The sequence below is a fragment of the Rhinatrema bivittatum genome, chromosome 18, assembly GCF_901001135.1.
Source record: "Rhinatrema bivittatum chromosome 18, aRhiBiv1.1, whole genome shotgun sequence".
Taxonomy (NCBI): Eukaryota; Metazoa; Chordata; class Amphibia; order Gymnophiona; family Rhinatrematidae; genus Rhinatrema; species Rhinatrema bivittatum.
This window is the reverse complement of record NC_042632.1, coordinates 43,892,413-43,906,978: the sequence shown is the minus strand read 5'-3', so window position 1 is coordinate 43,906,978 and position 14,566 is coordinate 43,892,413. Positions and strand designations below refer to the sequence as shown.

The following is a 14,566-nucleotide window of genomic DNA, read 5'->3' as shown; positions in this document are numbered from 1 at the left end:
ATCCTAGCTTTCATTTCAAGTCTTCCAAATGCTGATAAACTGGATTTCAAATGAAGCTTTGTCTATTATGCACTGATCGATGATTAATTGTCATCCTATTTCAACATTAGATTAGTTGCTGCACTCAAACTTGTTTTCAGAAAGCTGTGCAGACAAAACCTTAATGTGATCACATTTCCAACAGATTCATTTATGACGAAATACTTTTTCACAACAGATTGTGCAGAACACTTAATAGCTTCCATGATAATCAGACTGCAGAAAACTTGTCTACAAAAACATGTTCTTGAACGACAATGATCACATAATGAGCACAGGTGAAATATAACCATTGGATCTATAAATCCTATGCTGCAATGCCATTCAGCTGCTCAGTGTTTACCCTTGTTTAAAATGATTTTTAAACCAATTTGAGCAGTAGTTAAAAATCACTCTTCTAGATGAGCAGTAAAGAGTCCCATGGATTAGAACTGGACTCTTAGTAATTTAGTAATTTTTGTAAAACAAATGTAATTAAAGATTCACTTTATGTAGATCAATAAAAAAAAGGGTCAATCTAACATCAATGCACATGTGGACCAAATAACCTAGTATGGTAAAAGAGACTAATTAAAGAAAAATCTTGAATAATGACAGTCTCTGCTAGAAAGACTAAAGATTTTCCTTATACAAAACTGTACAGTTAGCCCAACTAGAAATGGACAAGATTTGGATTTCTAGTTGACAAAGAAATAAAGGGAATATGTTTTACCTTTTAACTGGACTAACAAATTAGCAACTAGCTTTCAAAAGCTATAATCCCTTCAACAAGTTAATGCAAATTTATCATATCTCTGCAGTGTCTTATTCAATGCATGTCAGCTGATCTGCAGGCACAATTATTGCAATAAAATGGATTATCCAATAATGGGAGTCAGCTAAAAAGAAATCTGCAGCTCTAAAAAAAAAAAGAAAAGATAGGAATACCAAGTAGCTCCCCCCCCCCCCCCCCCCCCCAAAAAAAAAAAAAGGTTGGGTAGAGGACTCCTTTTTAAAGCTAATAAATTTTATGTTTTCAGACCTACTAAATCTCCTTACTCTTGTCTATGGACAGCAGTCTGGCAATCCAGAAAGCGGACATCTTTATTTTCCTAACAAAGGAATCATCTCTTGTCAATTACTGCCTGGTTATCTTTTAGCATATTCTATAAATTTGCTAAGTTTTCCCTGGTTAAGTATGTATGTTTAACTAAAGAACGAGAGTAATAACCATCCATAGTTGCCTTGTTCAGGAGCCTCCATACTGCATTATCATCTTCCTTTAAGGGTCAATTCACCGATGGACTTTTGGGGTCCTGGAAGATATATCTAGGGAAATTCAGGTTTTACCAAATAGAAACAGCTGTAGAAGGGTCTATCTGGAGGATATGCAGGGTGCACAACAAAAAAAAAAAAAAAAAGTAGACAGGAGGTGGAGCCATCAGAGGCTCCATTAATGTTCTAGGCTTCACACACAACTGACCCACAAGGAGTTATGCACCTATACACTTAATTTTAAAAAGACATAGCAGCCTTCAATCAAATACATTTACTCCTGCCAAGGGCATGAGCAATTCCAGAAGATCTTTTCTGCAAATGTGCACCTCCCATTGTGAGGTGTCTTAGGATTTTAAGAGGCAGCAACAGGCTCAAAGGTTTGGCACAAGTATCTATGCAGTTCTTGATAACTGTTTACTCAAAGTAGGTTTAGGAAGTTAGGTGTTAGAAATTTAGCAAGATGTTGAAGACCCAGTTAAGAGTTATTGCTGCTTAATGTTCTCCAGGGCCTCCAGGATTTAGATTTAAATTACTTACCTTTTCCAAATCCAAGCTCAATGTGAGTTACAATTCAGGTCCTTTAGTTATTTCCCTGCCCAAGAGGACTTACAATTTAAATTGTACCTGAAGCGAGAGAAGGTGAATTGACTTGCCCACTATCACAAGGAGTAGCTACGGGAAAAGCAGGATTTGAACCCAGACTTCCCTGGTTCTCAGCCTACAACTCTAAGCACTCCTCTCCACCTAAAACACTGACAGCTGCTAGAAAGAGCATCACAACTCATGATTTGTTAAACAAGGTAAATGACAGCAGAAAAAGACCCAAGAAGTCCATCCAGTCTGCCTAGCAAGTTTTTTTTGGGTAGAAACCTCCTCTCTATAGGTTACCCAAGTCCCCTTTACGTCATACCCATCCGTTAGCCATTAGGGGATCCTCTGCGTTTACCCATGCCCTTTGAATTCCATTAGTATTATTGTCTTTACTACCTCTTCTGAGGCTTGCTGCAGCCAATTAGTGCCTGCATAGATCATTGCCTCTGGGTCCCTTTATAAACATGTAATGATCCTTACAAATCTCTACTATCTCAAACAGAGCAATATCTGATCCAAACAAATGTATCTAGAAGGGATACTCCCTATTCTCTAAGACTTGAAAAAACACATCATTTATTAATGACTTTTTGACAATGAGCTTTTTAAATATTTTGAATCTCCTTTTTAGTTCTAGAGTCAGGCATAGGAACAGCAACAGGTAATCCTTGCAGGGTTTTTTTTTTTAGTGTATAGGACCATCACAATGCCAACATTTCAGAGCTATTTAAATGGACATCTGCTCTTGTTCCTTATTTGGCATGAAAGACCCATACTAATTTCTCAGAAGCTCTTATAAAACTGGCAGAAAGAGAGGCTTTTTCTTTTCTACTTTGCCTGGTTAAGATAAATATGTATTTGACCTACATCTCAGTGTCTTTAAGCGTGCATCTACTCTTTATGTGCACTGTAGGAGATGCAGAGCATCCCATAGCAGAATCTTTTCACCCAGGACAGATTTTTATTTTAACAATCTCTATTCTACACTATTGCCAACTTTAAGCAGATTACATATGCTACAGGCACCAATTAAATAAAGATATAGCAGAGCTGACTAAGCAGATTGAAGATGACCAGAATTCTCATCTCCAAGCTGAACAATTGGCCTTATGTACAGACCATCTTTGCAGCTTGTCTGTTGAGTTGAAAGTGATGACAGCTATGTAATCTGTCTATGCTCGGCAACCCTGTAATGAACAAGAGAACAAAAGTGCAAATAAGCTTCTATAGGATAGCTCATTATTCCTTTGACAGAGACTACTTGCTGCATTTTTATGAGCTTGATTCCTCTTAGGAGCCAGGAAGTCATTTACTGAAACTATACAGGCTACCATAGTCTGAACATTTAGGTGTGCTGTCACCATCATTTGTGGGTGGAAGACATCATGATAAAGTTTTCTGGTTCATGCCATTATACCCATATAGTAAAAGCAGAAACATCTATAAGAGAGAGATATGGGAGAGAAACAGTCCACAGAAAGACAACTAAAATGGTTCAGGCTCTGCATCAAGAGAGATTTAACAAGAGATCCTAAATATGTACACTCTAGAGAAGAGGAGAGAAAAGGAAGATATGATGTATACTTGAATTCCTGAAAGGTATTAAAATGCACAAGAAACAAACCTGTACTGTAAGTACAGTCATGGACAGGTTCAGGGTGTTGAAATTCTAGTACATAAGTAACAAAATCAATAAATAATTTAGTAGATTTATTATTTGCTACTTTCTTTCCCTACTTGCAGGTGGATAATGCTTAGCCCCATTGGTTTGGCTGCCATTTCTCCTCTGCCTCCAAAGCTGTCCATGTTCATTGTTCCACCACCATCATTACAGAGCAGCTCTTGGGCTGCTGACAAGTTAGTTTTGATCACTAGATGAAATCAGAGGTTTCCATCTCCTTTCTTGTTCCAAAGTCCTGCAGGCTGCACAAAATGTGTGTCCTGTCTCATCTTCCCTGGGTGGAAGAGGTAGCTGTGGAGGTAACGACCTGGATGCAGACAAGGAACCTAGGGAGAATGAAGGGTCTAATCCGCATGCATCATCCCAGAGAGGGGTATACCACTACTTAAAATTAAAATCTGTCTGGAAGGTGTGTAGTGTATAAGTGATGTCATAACTGGGGAGGATATTTGATGTTGCAAGCATCCATGTCAAATGCTGTTCTGGTCTAAACTGTGCCTTGGCATGGCGCGTTGGAGCAGAACATTTTCACAGTACTTCTAGATTCCCAGTGCTACTGTGACATGATTTAAGCCTATTGGAGTGGTCAGGCTAGCTTAGCATAAGCAAAATGGAGTGCTGCTTCAGAAAGAGAAGGGTATGTTTGGCTACCTGAGCAATCAGGGTGAATCCTTTTTGGGCAAGAGAACTGTTCATTAGATGCAGACGTGGAAACAATTCCTTTAGGGAGAAAAGAATGGATGCAAAACTGCAAGTCCCAATGCTTTGTACCTTGGTAAGCCAATACATTTTTTTTTTGTTTTTACTTTACTAAGCAGTTTTATGTACGTTTTTAATTCTGCGGCTGCCGAGAAGCTACACGTACTCTTAGGCACTGAAGACATTTCTTTGTGGTGTGCTGTGCATCAATCTAAGAGAAACAATTTTTTTTTACTTTTTAATACGCACTTCAATCGAATACTTATTTCAGACTACAACAAAATACATTCTTTAGAATTTTATAATTCCTGAAAAATTAGATTTTTTGAACATACATTAAATAAAAGCAGTATCAAATTGGGCTATTTTACCAATGTACAACCTTGCTCTCAAGTATCCTCTCATCATGAAAATGTTCTGGCAACAAGAGACTGACCAGACAATAACTAGTACAGACTTGCCCAGATGCCATGAGGATGCAAGTTCATTTTATTTGAAGTTTACCAATCAATTTCTACAGAAAGACAAATGCAGCCTCTACTAGCACTATTCTCCCAAAAGAAACAGACACTAATGATTCAAAACAAACATTTCCCTTTACAATCACTGTAGTGTTAAGCAGCAGCTGGATTAACAAAAACGATTTGGTGATAAACCTGTAAACATTTTGAAAACATGTAAAAATGCACAAAAAAAAATTAATCATATAGTAGCATAGCAGCAACTGCTGTGCATCATGAAGATGCAATGAAGGCAGTCTGAATAAAATTGTACAGACTATCTTCAGAAAAGGATCAAGAATGAAATTGGGCATGACTTTTTCACGGTGCAGGATGAGTCAAAATATTAACATATAGAGCTTGGATAAAGTAGTATAACTGCATGTTAGTCCATGCGAACGTGTGGAAAGAAAGGTCAACAAAAAAAAAAATTTTATTTTTTTTTTTGACCTGATGAAGGGAGAAATAACTCCCTAAAGCGAGTCAAGAAATGTTTTAACTTTGAGAGCCACAAACAGGTCTGGTTTCAGGATCGTTGTCAACACAAAAATGTTCGCTGTGGTCTGAGGTGCTTGTCACCCTTCTGTCCCTCTCTCTGGCGAAACAAGTACCATGTTGGGGAATTGACTGTGTTAATTTACACTTCCTTTTGAAGCCTTCAATAAATTTGTCATTTGAATTATTGGAAATTGTACATTGTGAATTATCTAGATAGCATATTCAGTTTCCAGCACACATTTTTGTGTTGACAACTTATGAGTGGATGTGTGCCTATTCACACTGCCTTTTGTATTCTTTTTTTTCAGGATATCCATAATGAATATGCATGAAGTGCACTTATGTGCACTGCCTCCGTTGTATGCAAATACATGTCATGTACAATTTACTGTAGATATCCTGAAAACCAGATCTGTTTGTGGCACTCTAGGATCAGAGTAGATTACCCCTGGTGAGGTTTTTCATGAACGGACTTGCTGAGATCTATAACATTTTGTTTACAAGTTCGCGGAACCCTCAACCAAGGACAATAGAAAATTTTACATCTAGAATTAAATTCAGTGTATAGGACTAATTGTCAGCGATTCCTAAAAAATATGATGCGTATTTAATTCTACCTGCTAGTGCCATGCATGTTCCATGCAATGGATGTATTGCAATGTGTTTGCATTTGTTCAACTATATAATTCTACAGTAAGTGCACTTTTGTAACACTCTTAAAAAATACGTTGTAATTGATTGTGTTGCATAAAACAGCATCTTGTATTTCAAGATGAAATGAATTTATCCAAAACAGTCAATATTAACATTTTAATGTCTTTCTTTATTAAAGAGACCACAATGTACATTTTATTGTAGAGTTTAGAGGTCTCCAAATCTTTTTCATCTTGGATCGAATTAACAGGCTAGAGATCTTGGGGGCACTGCAAAGGCAGAGATCACAGTCCTTGAAAGGAAGGGAACAAATCTTGGTCATTGTAAAACACTATTGACCAGACACAAGATTTATGTTTAACAAGATGTCATAGTCTGCGGTCTCTGGCCAAAGCATTTATACTGTACTAACTGGGTTACTCAGAAAAGGGCATAACAGAATAGCAGGGAAAATTCCTGGGATAAAAGCAATTCCATAAAATGCAGCGATCTAGTTACTCAGCAAGAGACAGCATTCAAGAAGGGAATCCCCACAACATTTAAAGAGAACTTGAAGACACCTGAGGACAACCGGCTGAAAGGAGGAAAACGATGAAAGGGCTTACCAAAAAGATTAAAGTGTTTAATACTGTTAACTGCAATGTGACAGCCATCCTACAAAGGATATCAAACGTGTGGCAACAATGATTTTTAAGAGACAACTCATGGCCAAATCAAGGCAAGCTTATTGTCCAGCTAAGTAAGAATACTACACTGGCTGGGTTGTTTACCTTCGAGCATCTCTCGACAAACAGCCCTTTTCTCTGACAAGCAGTATTTGCTCTATGCTAGCACCGCAGTCCATGACCTTAATTTGCTCTATTTGCCACTAAGCTGCGCTATGAACTGGCATCACTGACTGTTCAGCTAGGGTTGCCTTAAAATGTATTTTCCCAGCAGCAAGAACCACAACTGAGTGTCCAGCTAGAATCTGGCACAGCATAAACACGCAAGTACAAAAATAAGTCTTTATAAATATTTACAAAATATAGTTTTAAGAAAGGAAAGGGATATGTTCTCTACCTCAATATAGAGGCAAGTACACACACACTGATCACTTTGGTGATGATACTGTCCTCACAACATTTGCTTTAAAATTAAGATATCTATTGCAAAGGAATATAACCAATAGATTCTATATCACCTTTCACTTCTTCCAACAGATAACATACTCTACACCAAAGCATTTAACAAAAAGCATGCATCTCTCTGTGGGGTTATATTAATAAAAATCAATATTTAACAGCAGCATTAGCTCAATAATGGAAAGCATAATCTCAAAACCAACCTTTTTTTTGGGGGGTGGGGGGAGGAAGCTTCTACTGCCTATTTGTGAAATATACGTTATGCCTATTTTTTTCCTAATTTATAAGGTCCTGCATCTTTCTTAACCTTTCTTTATCAAAATTCCTTATAAAATATCTCAGACAAATTTTTTTAAGGCAGGCAATATACAACTGAGAGGAATTTCTATTACCTGCTAATTCTCTTTCTGTTAGTCTCCTGCCAATCTAGAGCACCTGGGGTACAGCACCACTGCCTATTTTAGGCCTGCAGCCTCTTGTCATTCTCGCCTAGTCCTACAATAATGAGAAACTCCAACAATGAAGTGGCAGTGGTCCATCTTTGGGCACGAGATTGCAGTCCCTCTCAAGCTTACACTCTGCCTCCTTTGTCTACTGAACTCCCTGCACTTCAGATAGGCTGCCACTGCATCACAAAAACCACCGGCCCACCTTCTGCAGAAGAGAAGTCTAAGTCCACATGCCAACAGACTACTATGATGGCTGAGGGAGGAGGATCAGAAGAAGGGATCCAGGGAGGAAACAGACACCATGGGAATTCTTTCCAAGAAGAGTGGCCATGGTCTGTTGAATATACAGTTGATGCTGTACTCTCCATAGCACAGACTGGCGAGATGTAACAGAACTGAAGCTTTGCCCTAAGAGGCAATATAAACAAAAGGAAATCATCACTTCGATAAGTGACATGCATGTTTTAATTTTATTCTTTAAGCAACACCAAACCACCAAGTTATGCAATAAAACGACTATGACATATCGGCGTGAATTTTCAAAAGCATATGCATGCATATATAGGTCCTCTGAAAATTACCTCGGGAGATGTAAGCATAAAAGTATGCGCAGAAGCAATTTCATGCACACTTTTATTCATATTTGAAAGAGCATTTTTGTGAGAGGCGTTATGGCGGGGAAACCATTTGTGCGTGTGTATGTTTTAAAATCGAAAGTATGCGCATAGATGCACTTTCTCCCAAGCATGCCACGCAGGGGTTCACGTATACCTGCTAATTTTCATACACATGTTAAAATCCGCTTTATAGATTATGGACTCACTGGAGATGATAAATGCAAGATATTTCTGCCCATAAATTATGCATATACTTTCTCCCACAGTTACTGTTTTGTTTAAAAAAAAAAAAAAAAAGCTGTTAATGATTAATAATTAATTCCCATCTCATTTTCTATTCTTCCCCCTATCCAGAACAGATTTTGCAGAAAGTTCTCTCATTACAGTCAAAAGAAATGAAAAATGCTCTAACATCTGTGATAGCCAAGCCGCATTAACAGGCCCATGAGTGAGTGATAGCCAGTCAGTTCTGCTCAGTAGCTTATCAGGAAATTATACACATCATTGCTTGCTAATGATAACATCTAATTCTGAATCCATGATCAATAACACCAATATAAATTTTCAACTCTCACTTAAGCAAGGAAAATAAATATGTATATAAACACCTAGTATGTATCTAAAATAAGAGTATAAATACACTAATTATCTGATTGATTACAAAGATAGCGTGCATTGTTAACCTGATTACATCAACATCCCACTAGCATAGGTATATGAATCCTGCCAGGAAGCAGGGAATGGCCTACATTAGTTCTCCCAGCTTGGTCCACAGGCTTCACCCAACAGGTCTGGTTTTCAGGATAAAACAAATCTCACACATATTGATAGTAGATAGCTGGAAAAACATACTTGTTGGATAAGGCTTAAGGACTTTATTCAGAACCACTGACGTTCTGTGATCCCTTCCAAACCTCTAACGCAGGTAACAGCCTTCTGCATTCCTAAGGCACCAAGAAATTCAATAAAACTTTTCATGTATCTGTTGGCATAAGGGATAGCCAAGCTTTCTGCATAAAGGGCCTCTTTGTAATTTCCCCTCACACATGAGGCTGATGAGCAAATTGAGTTTTTTTGATAGATTCTTACCTGACCCATGAGGCTAACAAGTCTGCTAATGTATTTTGGAGAATATTGCTTGATATTGTATTTCTTGAAAAAGGTCGTCTTCTCTTGGCATATCAGACATAATATGCTGCATTGTGGTCAATAGCAAAAAGAAAAAAAAGTCATTGGTCCAAGAGCCTTTGAAGGTTTGACATTCAGTATTCCATTTTCCATTCTTGCCTGTAATTATGAAAGCCATCATCTTTGTTTTGATAAGATGGGCACCATTTGTTCCAGCCCCTCTCCCTCTTGCCCTAGCAGAAGCAGGAGCTGCATGAGTCACAGGGGAAACCCCAGGAGGTAGAAGAATTAGCAGCACTGGGTGAGGCATTGCCTCTTGCCTCTGAACCAGCCACTGCATTCGTGCTGCCCACTAGCCACCGTGTTCTTTAGCACACGGCCTGCAAGCGGTGAGAGAAAGGCAGGCACACAGCATCAAAAAACCACATGGGACTTCAAAAAATGGCCTGTTGGCACAAGTTATTAAAGGTTGGCCAGATGGAAGCTTTTTGGCAGTCTGGAGTCTGGCCCACAAGCCTTAGATTGAACAACCCTAACATAAGACATTTAAAATATACTCCAACAGCTGAATGCATGATATACACTGCTTAAGAAGGCTAAAAAATGTGGTTTAGATTGAACGGATAAAACAGTAAACATATATAAAGTGCAAAATTCAGCTGGTGGCATAACACAGAAGAGTGCTAAATTCAGTTCCCATTTACCACTCATTGCGGGATCTTGAGCTAGTAACAGCCTCCATGTGCTATTAATTATTCTTCATATTCCACCTTTCAGGTACTACAGATATTTCCCTATTCCCAAAGGGCTCACAATCCAACAAGCCGATTCTGTAAAGTGCGCTCGGCTGTGTGCACTGTTCAACACATATTTGGCCGCGCGTATTCGAGGGGCGTCTATTACCCCTCATACTGTAAGGGGTTTAGCGCCTCGAAAACATGCAGCCAAACCCCCTGAAAACTAATAGCGCTCATCACATGCAAATGCATGTTGATGAGCCTATTATTCATTCACCCGGGATTCAGAAAGTAAAATATCCTAGCGATATTAATATCTGTACACCTGCCGACTTAATATCCTAGCAATATTAAGTCCAAGGAACCAAAAATATAAAAAAATAAATGTGCCAGCCAGTCCAGTTAGGAGAACGGACGCCCAAATTTACTGGCATCCTTTTCCCTAACCGATCGCTGTCTGTGGGTTCGGAAAACAGACGCTCCTAAAATTGAGCATCGGTTTCCTGAATCTGCTGACAGAGCCATCTCTCCTAGGCCAAGGAGGTGCTAGGGGCACGTAATCATCCCTAGCACCTCCTTTTAGCATGATCCCTCATTTAAATATAGGATCGCGCGCCCAGGAGAGGTGGCTGGGTGTGCATTGGGAGAGCAGGCGCTCTACATGGAGCACCTGTTCTCCTGCGATCTTTACTGAATCGGCCTGAGGCAATAGAGGGTGAAGTGACTTGCCCAAGGTCACAAGGAGCATTAGTAGGATTTGAACCCTGGCTTCCCTGGTTCGCAACCTGCTGCCTCTAACCACCAGTCTTACTCCTCCACTGTGTGCAAACCTAGACTGCCAGCTCAGAGAGAAAATAACCATGTGCATGATACTGTACAACACATGAACAATGGAGTTACGTAAACTGTATAAAAAAAAAGTCATATTCAGATAGTATCACAGAATAAATATAGTGAAAGACTGGCATTTGGCATGGCCTAAAATGGCCAATTTCACTGTTTTGTTGCAGTGGTGCTATGCTATACCATAAAATTAGCTATCTGAAAAGGCAGACCCATCCTCATCAGCAATTTCAAAATTTGGTGACATCCTTTAACTTCTGTGCTTGATCCTAAGCCTTGGTCACAGCAGAGGGCTATTTTCTGGGTGTACTTGTCTGAATACCAATACTAAATTCCTTCACATCTTACTGGGAAATTCCACTTCCCTTGTGGCAGCAAAAGCTTAATTTTTATATTAACTGTTGCCTTATTAGAAAATATATGGCAAAGATTACAATGACTACTGAAAAATATATTTCAGGCATGTGGAATCATACTAAAGAAGCACATTTATACATTTTCCAGTATATTAAATTGTGCATTTCAATAACTAATCCCAGCACTGATGTACATTTCCTGCATGACTCAAAACTGGCATCACGCAATTCGACAGCTGGTCTGTTTGAAATGGCAACTACATAATTTTTAATTAGCAAAAAATAAATTTAAATCCAACTGCCAAGATAAAATTACCTTATATGTAGGATTCTGAAATCAGGAATACAGTACAGTACAGGAGTGGAGTAGTAGCCTAGTGGTTAGAGCAACAGATTATAAACCAGGTACCAAGTTAGCAAGTGAACCCTCTGGGGACAGGAAATACCTACAGTTCCTGAATATAATCCACATTGAAGTGACAAAGTGGAATATAATTTTTTTTAAGTATATATACCCTGTGCTCCCACTATCATACCATCTCTGTATTGCTTTCTGTAACACATCTACTGGAGTTTTTTTCTGTACTTTTATCATTAAGTATAGGGTTCCATATACCTAAAATTGCATCTTTTCCAAGAGCACTCAAGTCATTCACAATACATTGTGAAATTTACAGACTTGCTAACTGCAAATCACGAACAATCTGTTCAAAAGGAAAGAAAATGCCTTTTTGGGCCATTATTAGATCACATCTGGCTTTAGGTAATTAACGCAACATTACCACTCACTTATCTGTTAAGTCTAGCTAGTTCTAAACCGGAATCAAACTCATAGTTTCACATACCAGTATGCTGCACTACAGTCAGGGAGAGAAAAATGAGAATTAAGGAATGCAAAGTGACTTGCGTAAGGTCATAAAATGAATAAGAGAGAAGAGACAGAGGTAGAAATCCAAAGCCTGTTAGCAGGTTTCACAGTTTAATGCTTTAACCAATAAAGCTACACTCCCAGCCAAGGTTTTGTCTTGCACCAGTTATTCGGAGTTTGCTTTAAAGAAAAGGAAATTATGATTCAGAAGCCTAAACATAAGCCTATTAACATCACACACCTGGGAAGGAAACCATACACTTGCTAAATCCATACAACTTCTGCACACTTTCACCAACTCTATGCTGAAATCAGGTGCTATTCAAGTAACTCCATAATCAAATCTGTTTTTCATAACAGGAAAAAAAAAAAAAAGACGATCTACTGATAAAAAAAAACATATTCAAAGCAGTTAACCACGCTGAACAAAAAAGTCAAACTTTTTTGAAGATTTGGAGAAAATAGGAAATGCTATTTTGTTTTAGCTGTATCTTGTCTATTTTACAGTTCATGAGTGTCCTTATAATGAAAGAAAACAGGAAGAGGTGGAGGTGGTGCTTAGAGGACCCTGGAATATGTTCGCAGGAAAGGCTGTTCCTCTAGAATACAACTAAAATACCAAATGATTAAAAAAAAAAAAAAAAAAACCCTCAAAACATCATACCTACTACACAAATTATATTACAAATATATTTTTTTAATGAGCTAAACTAAGATAACATTCTACTTACTGAATGCTTTGAATTATAGAACTCTGTTAAATAGGGTATATTGGTCCACGAGTGCAATGAAGATAATCTCAGTCTTATTCATGTAGAATGTGACCCTGAACTGTTCACCTGAAATAGCTTGAAGCAGAGACAAAATTATAGACGTGTCTAAAATATACTTTTTTTAAATATTGCATTGCTTTCAATCTACAACATTAAAACAGGCAGTTTCATTACAAATGAGTAAACACACAGGCATTGCTTTAGTAGCACATGCAGAACATGGAGGTTCTCTACTTGGTTCCGTTAACTCACAAGCAGCTTAGGCCCATGGAAAGCAAGAGTTCTGTTCCTTTTAGTTAAAGTCTGTAATTCCTGGCTGATCATCGACATCCTTCAATGGCTGCTGTTGAGGCGTCAAGGCTGCTGTCCGTATCTGAAGCTAACGTCTGCTCCGTTGACATGGATGAAATGTCATTGATAGAAGACGACTGGGAAGGGCTTGTGTTGCTATTCACTGCTGCATCTGTGCTAAGCGAACCAAACATAACACAACCTGAGGCAAGACATTATTGCAAAAACAGGTAACGACCCTAACTGATTTATAAAATAGTCTAGCCCCAAAAGTAAAATATATTTTACTGAGTGAAAGCAAAGAATTCTTTGCAATGTTCAGAACTCTGCATTCATCTTCAGATTCACTGAGCATCATTCATTGAGATAAGGATGGACTATTCTTCAAAGCAAGAACTTCCTTCTTTTTGGAAAGCAGGTTTTTGTAACACTGAAGACATAATGTACAGAGCTCCACAACAGAATAAGGCATTTGGTTGCCCAATCAAATTTATTAATTTTAGACTCCTCTGCAGGGCTTCCCAAATTGTGGGTCACAAGTGCCTCAAACAGTTACACTCTGCTAGCAGCAGCAGCAGCATTAGTAGTGGAAATTAGCATGGGGCCTGTGAGCCAGCAAGCGCTCATAGGCCCTGCAGTGCAACTGCCCTTGCATGAGTTTCTGTGGTAACAGGAAGCCCTATGTGAGTAGGGATCAAGGCCGCTGCAGGGCCTGTGAACTTGTACGAGCTCAGAAACCCCATGTTGACTCATTTCTAATACTGTTGCTGCTTGCAGATCACCATCAGGGCTTGGGACCAGCCGTGAGCAGAGAGGGAGGGGTGCGTTTAAATGGGGCTGTTGAAGATTGCCACTGCTCCTCTCATCTCATGCACCACTGAACCTACCTAAGACAGAAATGTTGCGCCTCTCAGTCTGACCTCTCTTCCCACCAGTTATCGACATTTGGCTTGAGACACATAGGAAAATGTTGCCGCCTGGGATGTTTGGAGAAGGAGCTGTTTGAAGGGACAGATCAGAGGCAGGAAGGGTTCGAGGGTTGGATCAGGTAGAGAGGGACTGGCTGCATATAGCGAGATTGGGAGAATGACAGAAAGTTGACTGAGGAATGTAAGAGAAAAGCTGGGGCATTAGAAAGGGAGGAGGTGAGAGGAGATGGGGATGAGAGCGAGGAAATGACAGAATCAGTTGGGTGCTATAAGGGCTTTGGGGTGAGAGATGATCAGCCTGGGGAATGCAAAAAGAGGGAGGTAACAAGAGCTGAGTGATGTAAGAGAAGACCAGCTGGAGGGGTGGAGATTGAGAGAGGAGGTCATCCGAAGTGGATAGAGGTTGACAAAGGATCAACTGGAGAAGTAAAAAGCAGAAATGAGAGTGCGGGGAGGGTGAGAGTGGAGTGATTGTTAGAGGAGGGTCATTCATTTGCTTTAGTCATCTGGGATCATATACATTTCCAAGTGG

The 14,566-nt window shown here is 39.1% G+C and overlaps 1 protein-coding gene across 5 annotated transcripts in view; it reads right to left on the bottom strand.

Moving 5' to 3' along the window:
- The window catches only part of MAPK9 (mitogen-activated protein kinase 9), a 61,165-nt gene that overhangs the window by 3,540 nt on the left and 43,059 nt on the right, over positions 1-14,566 (bottom strand). For 2 of the 5 annotated variants that reach the window (XM_029583729.1, XM_029583728.1), the window contains exon 12: positions 4,739-13,277. In XM_029583729.1, coding sequence (XP_029439589.1) covers positions 13,135-13,277 — 143 coding nt within the window. In that variant the 3' untranslated portion in view covers positions 4,739-13,134. Of the gene's footprint in view, positions 1-4,738; positions 13,283-14,566 lie in introns of those variants that run through there. The other 3 variants (XR_003853393.1, XR_003853394.1, XM_029583730.1) reach the window with 3 other exon arrangements.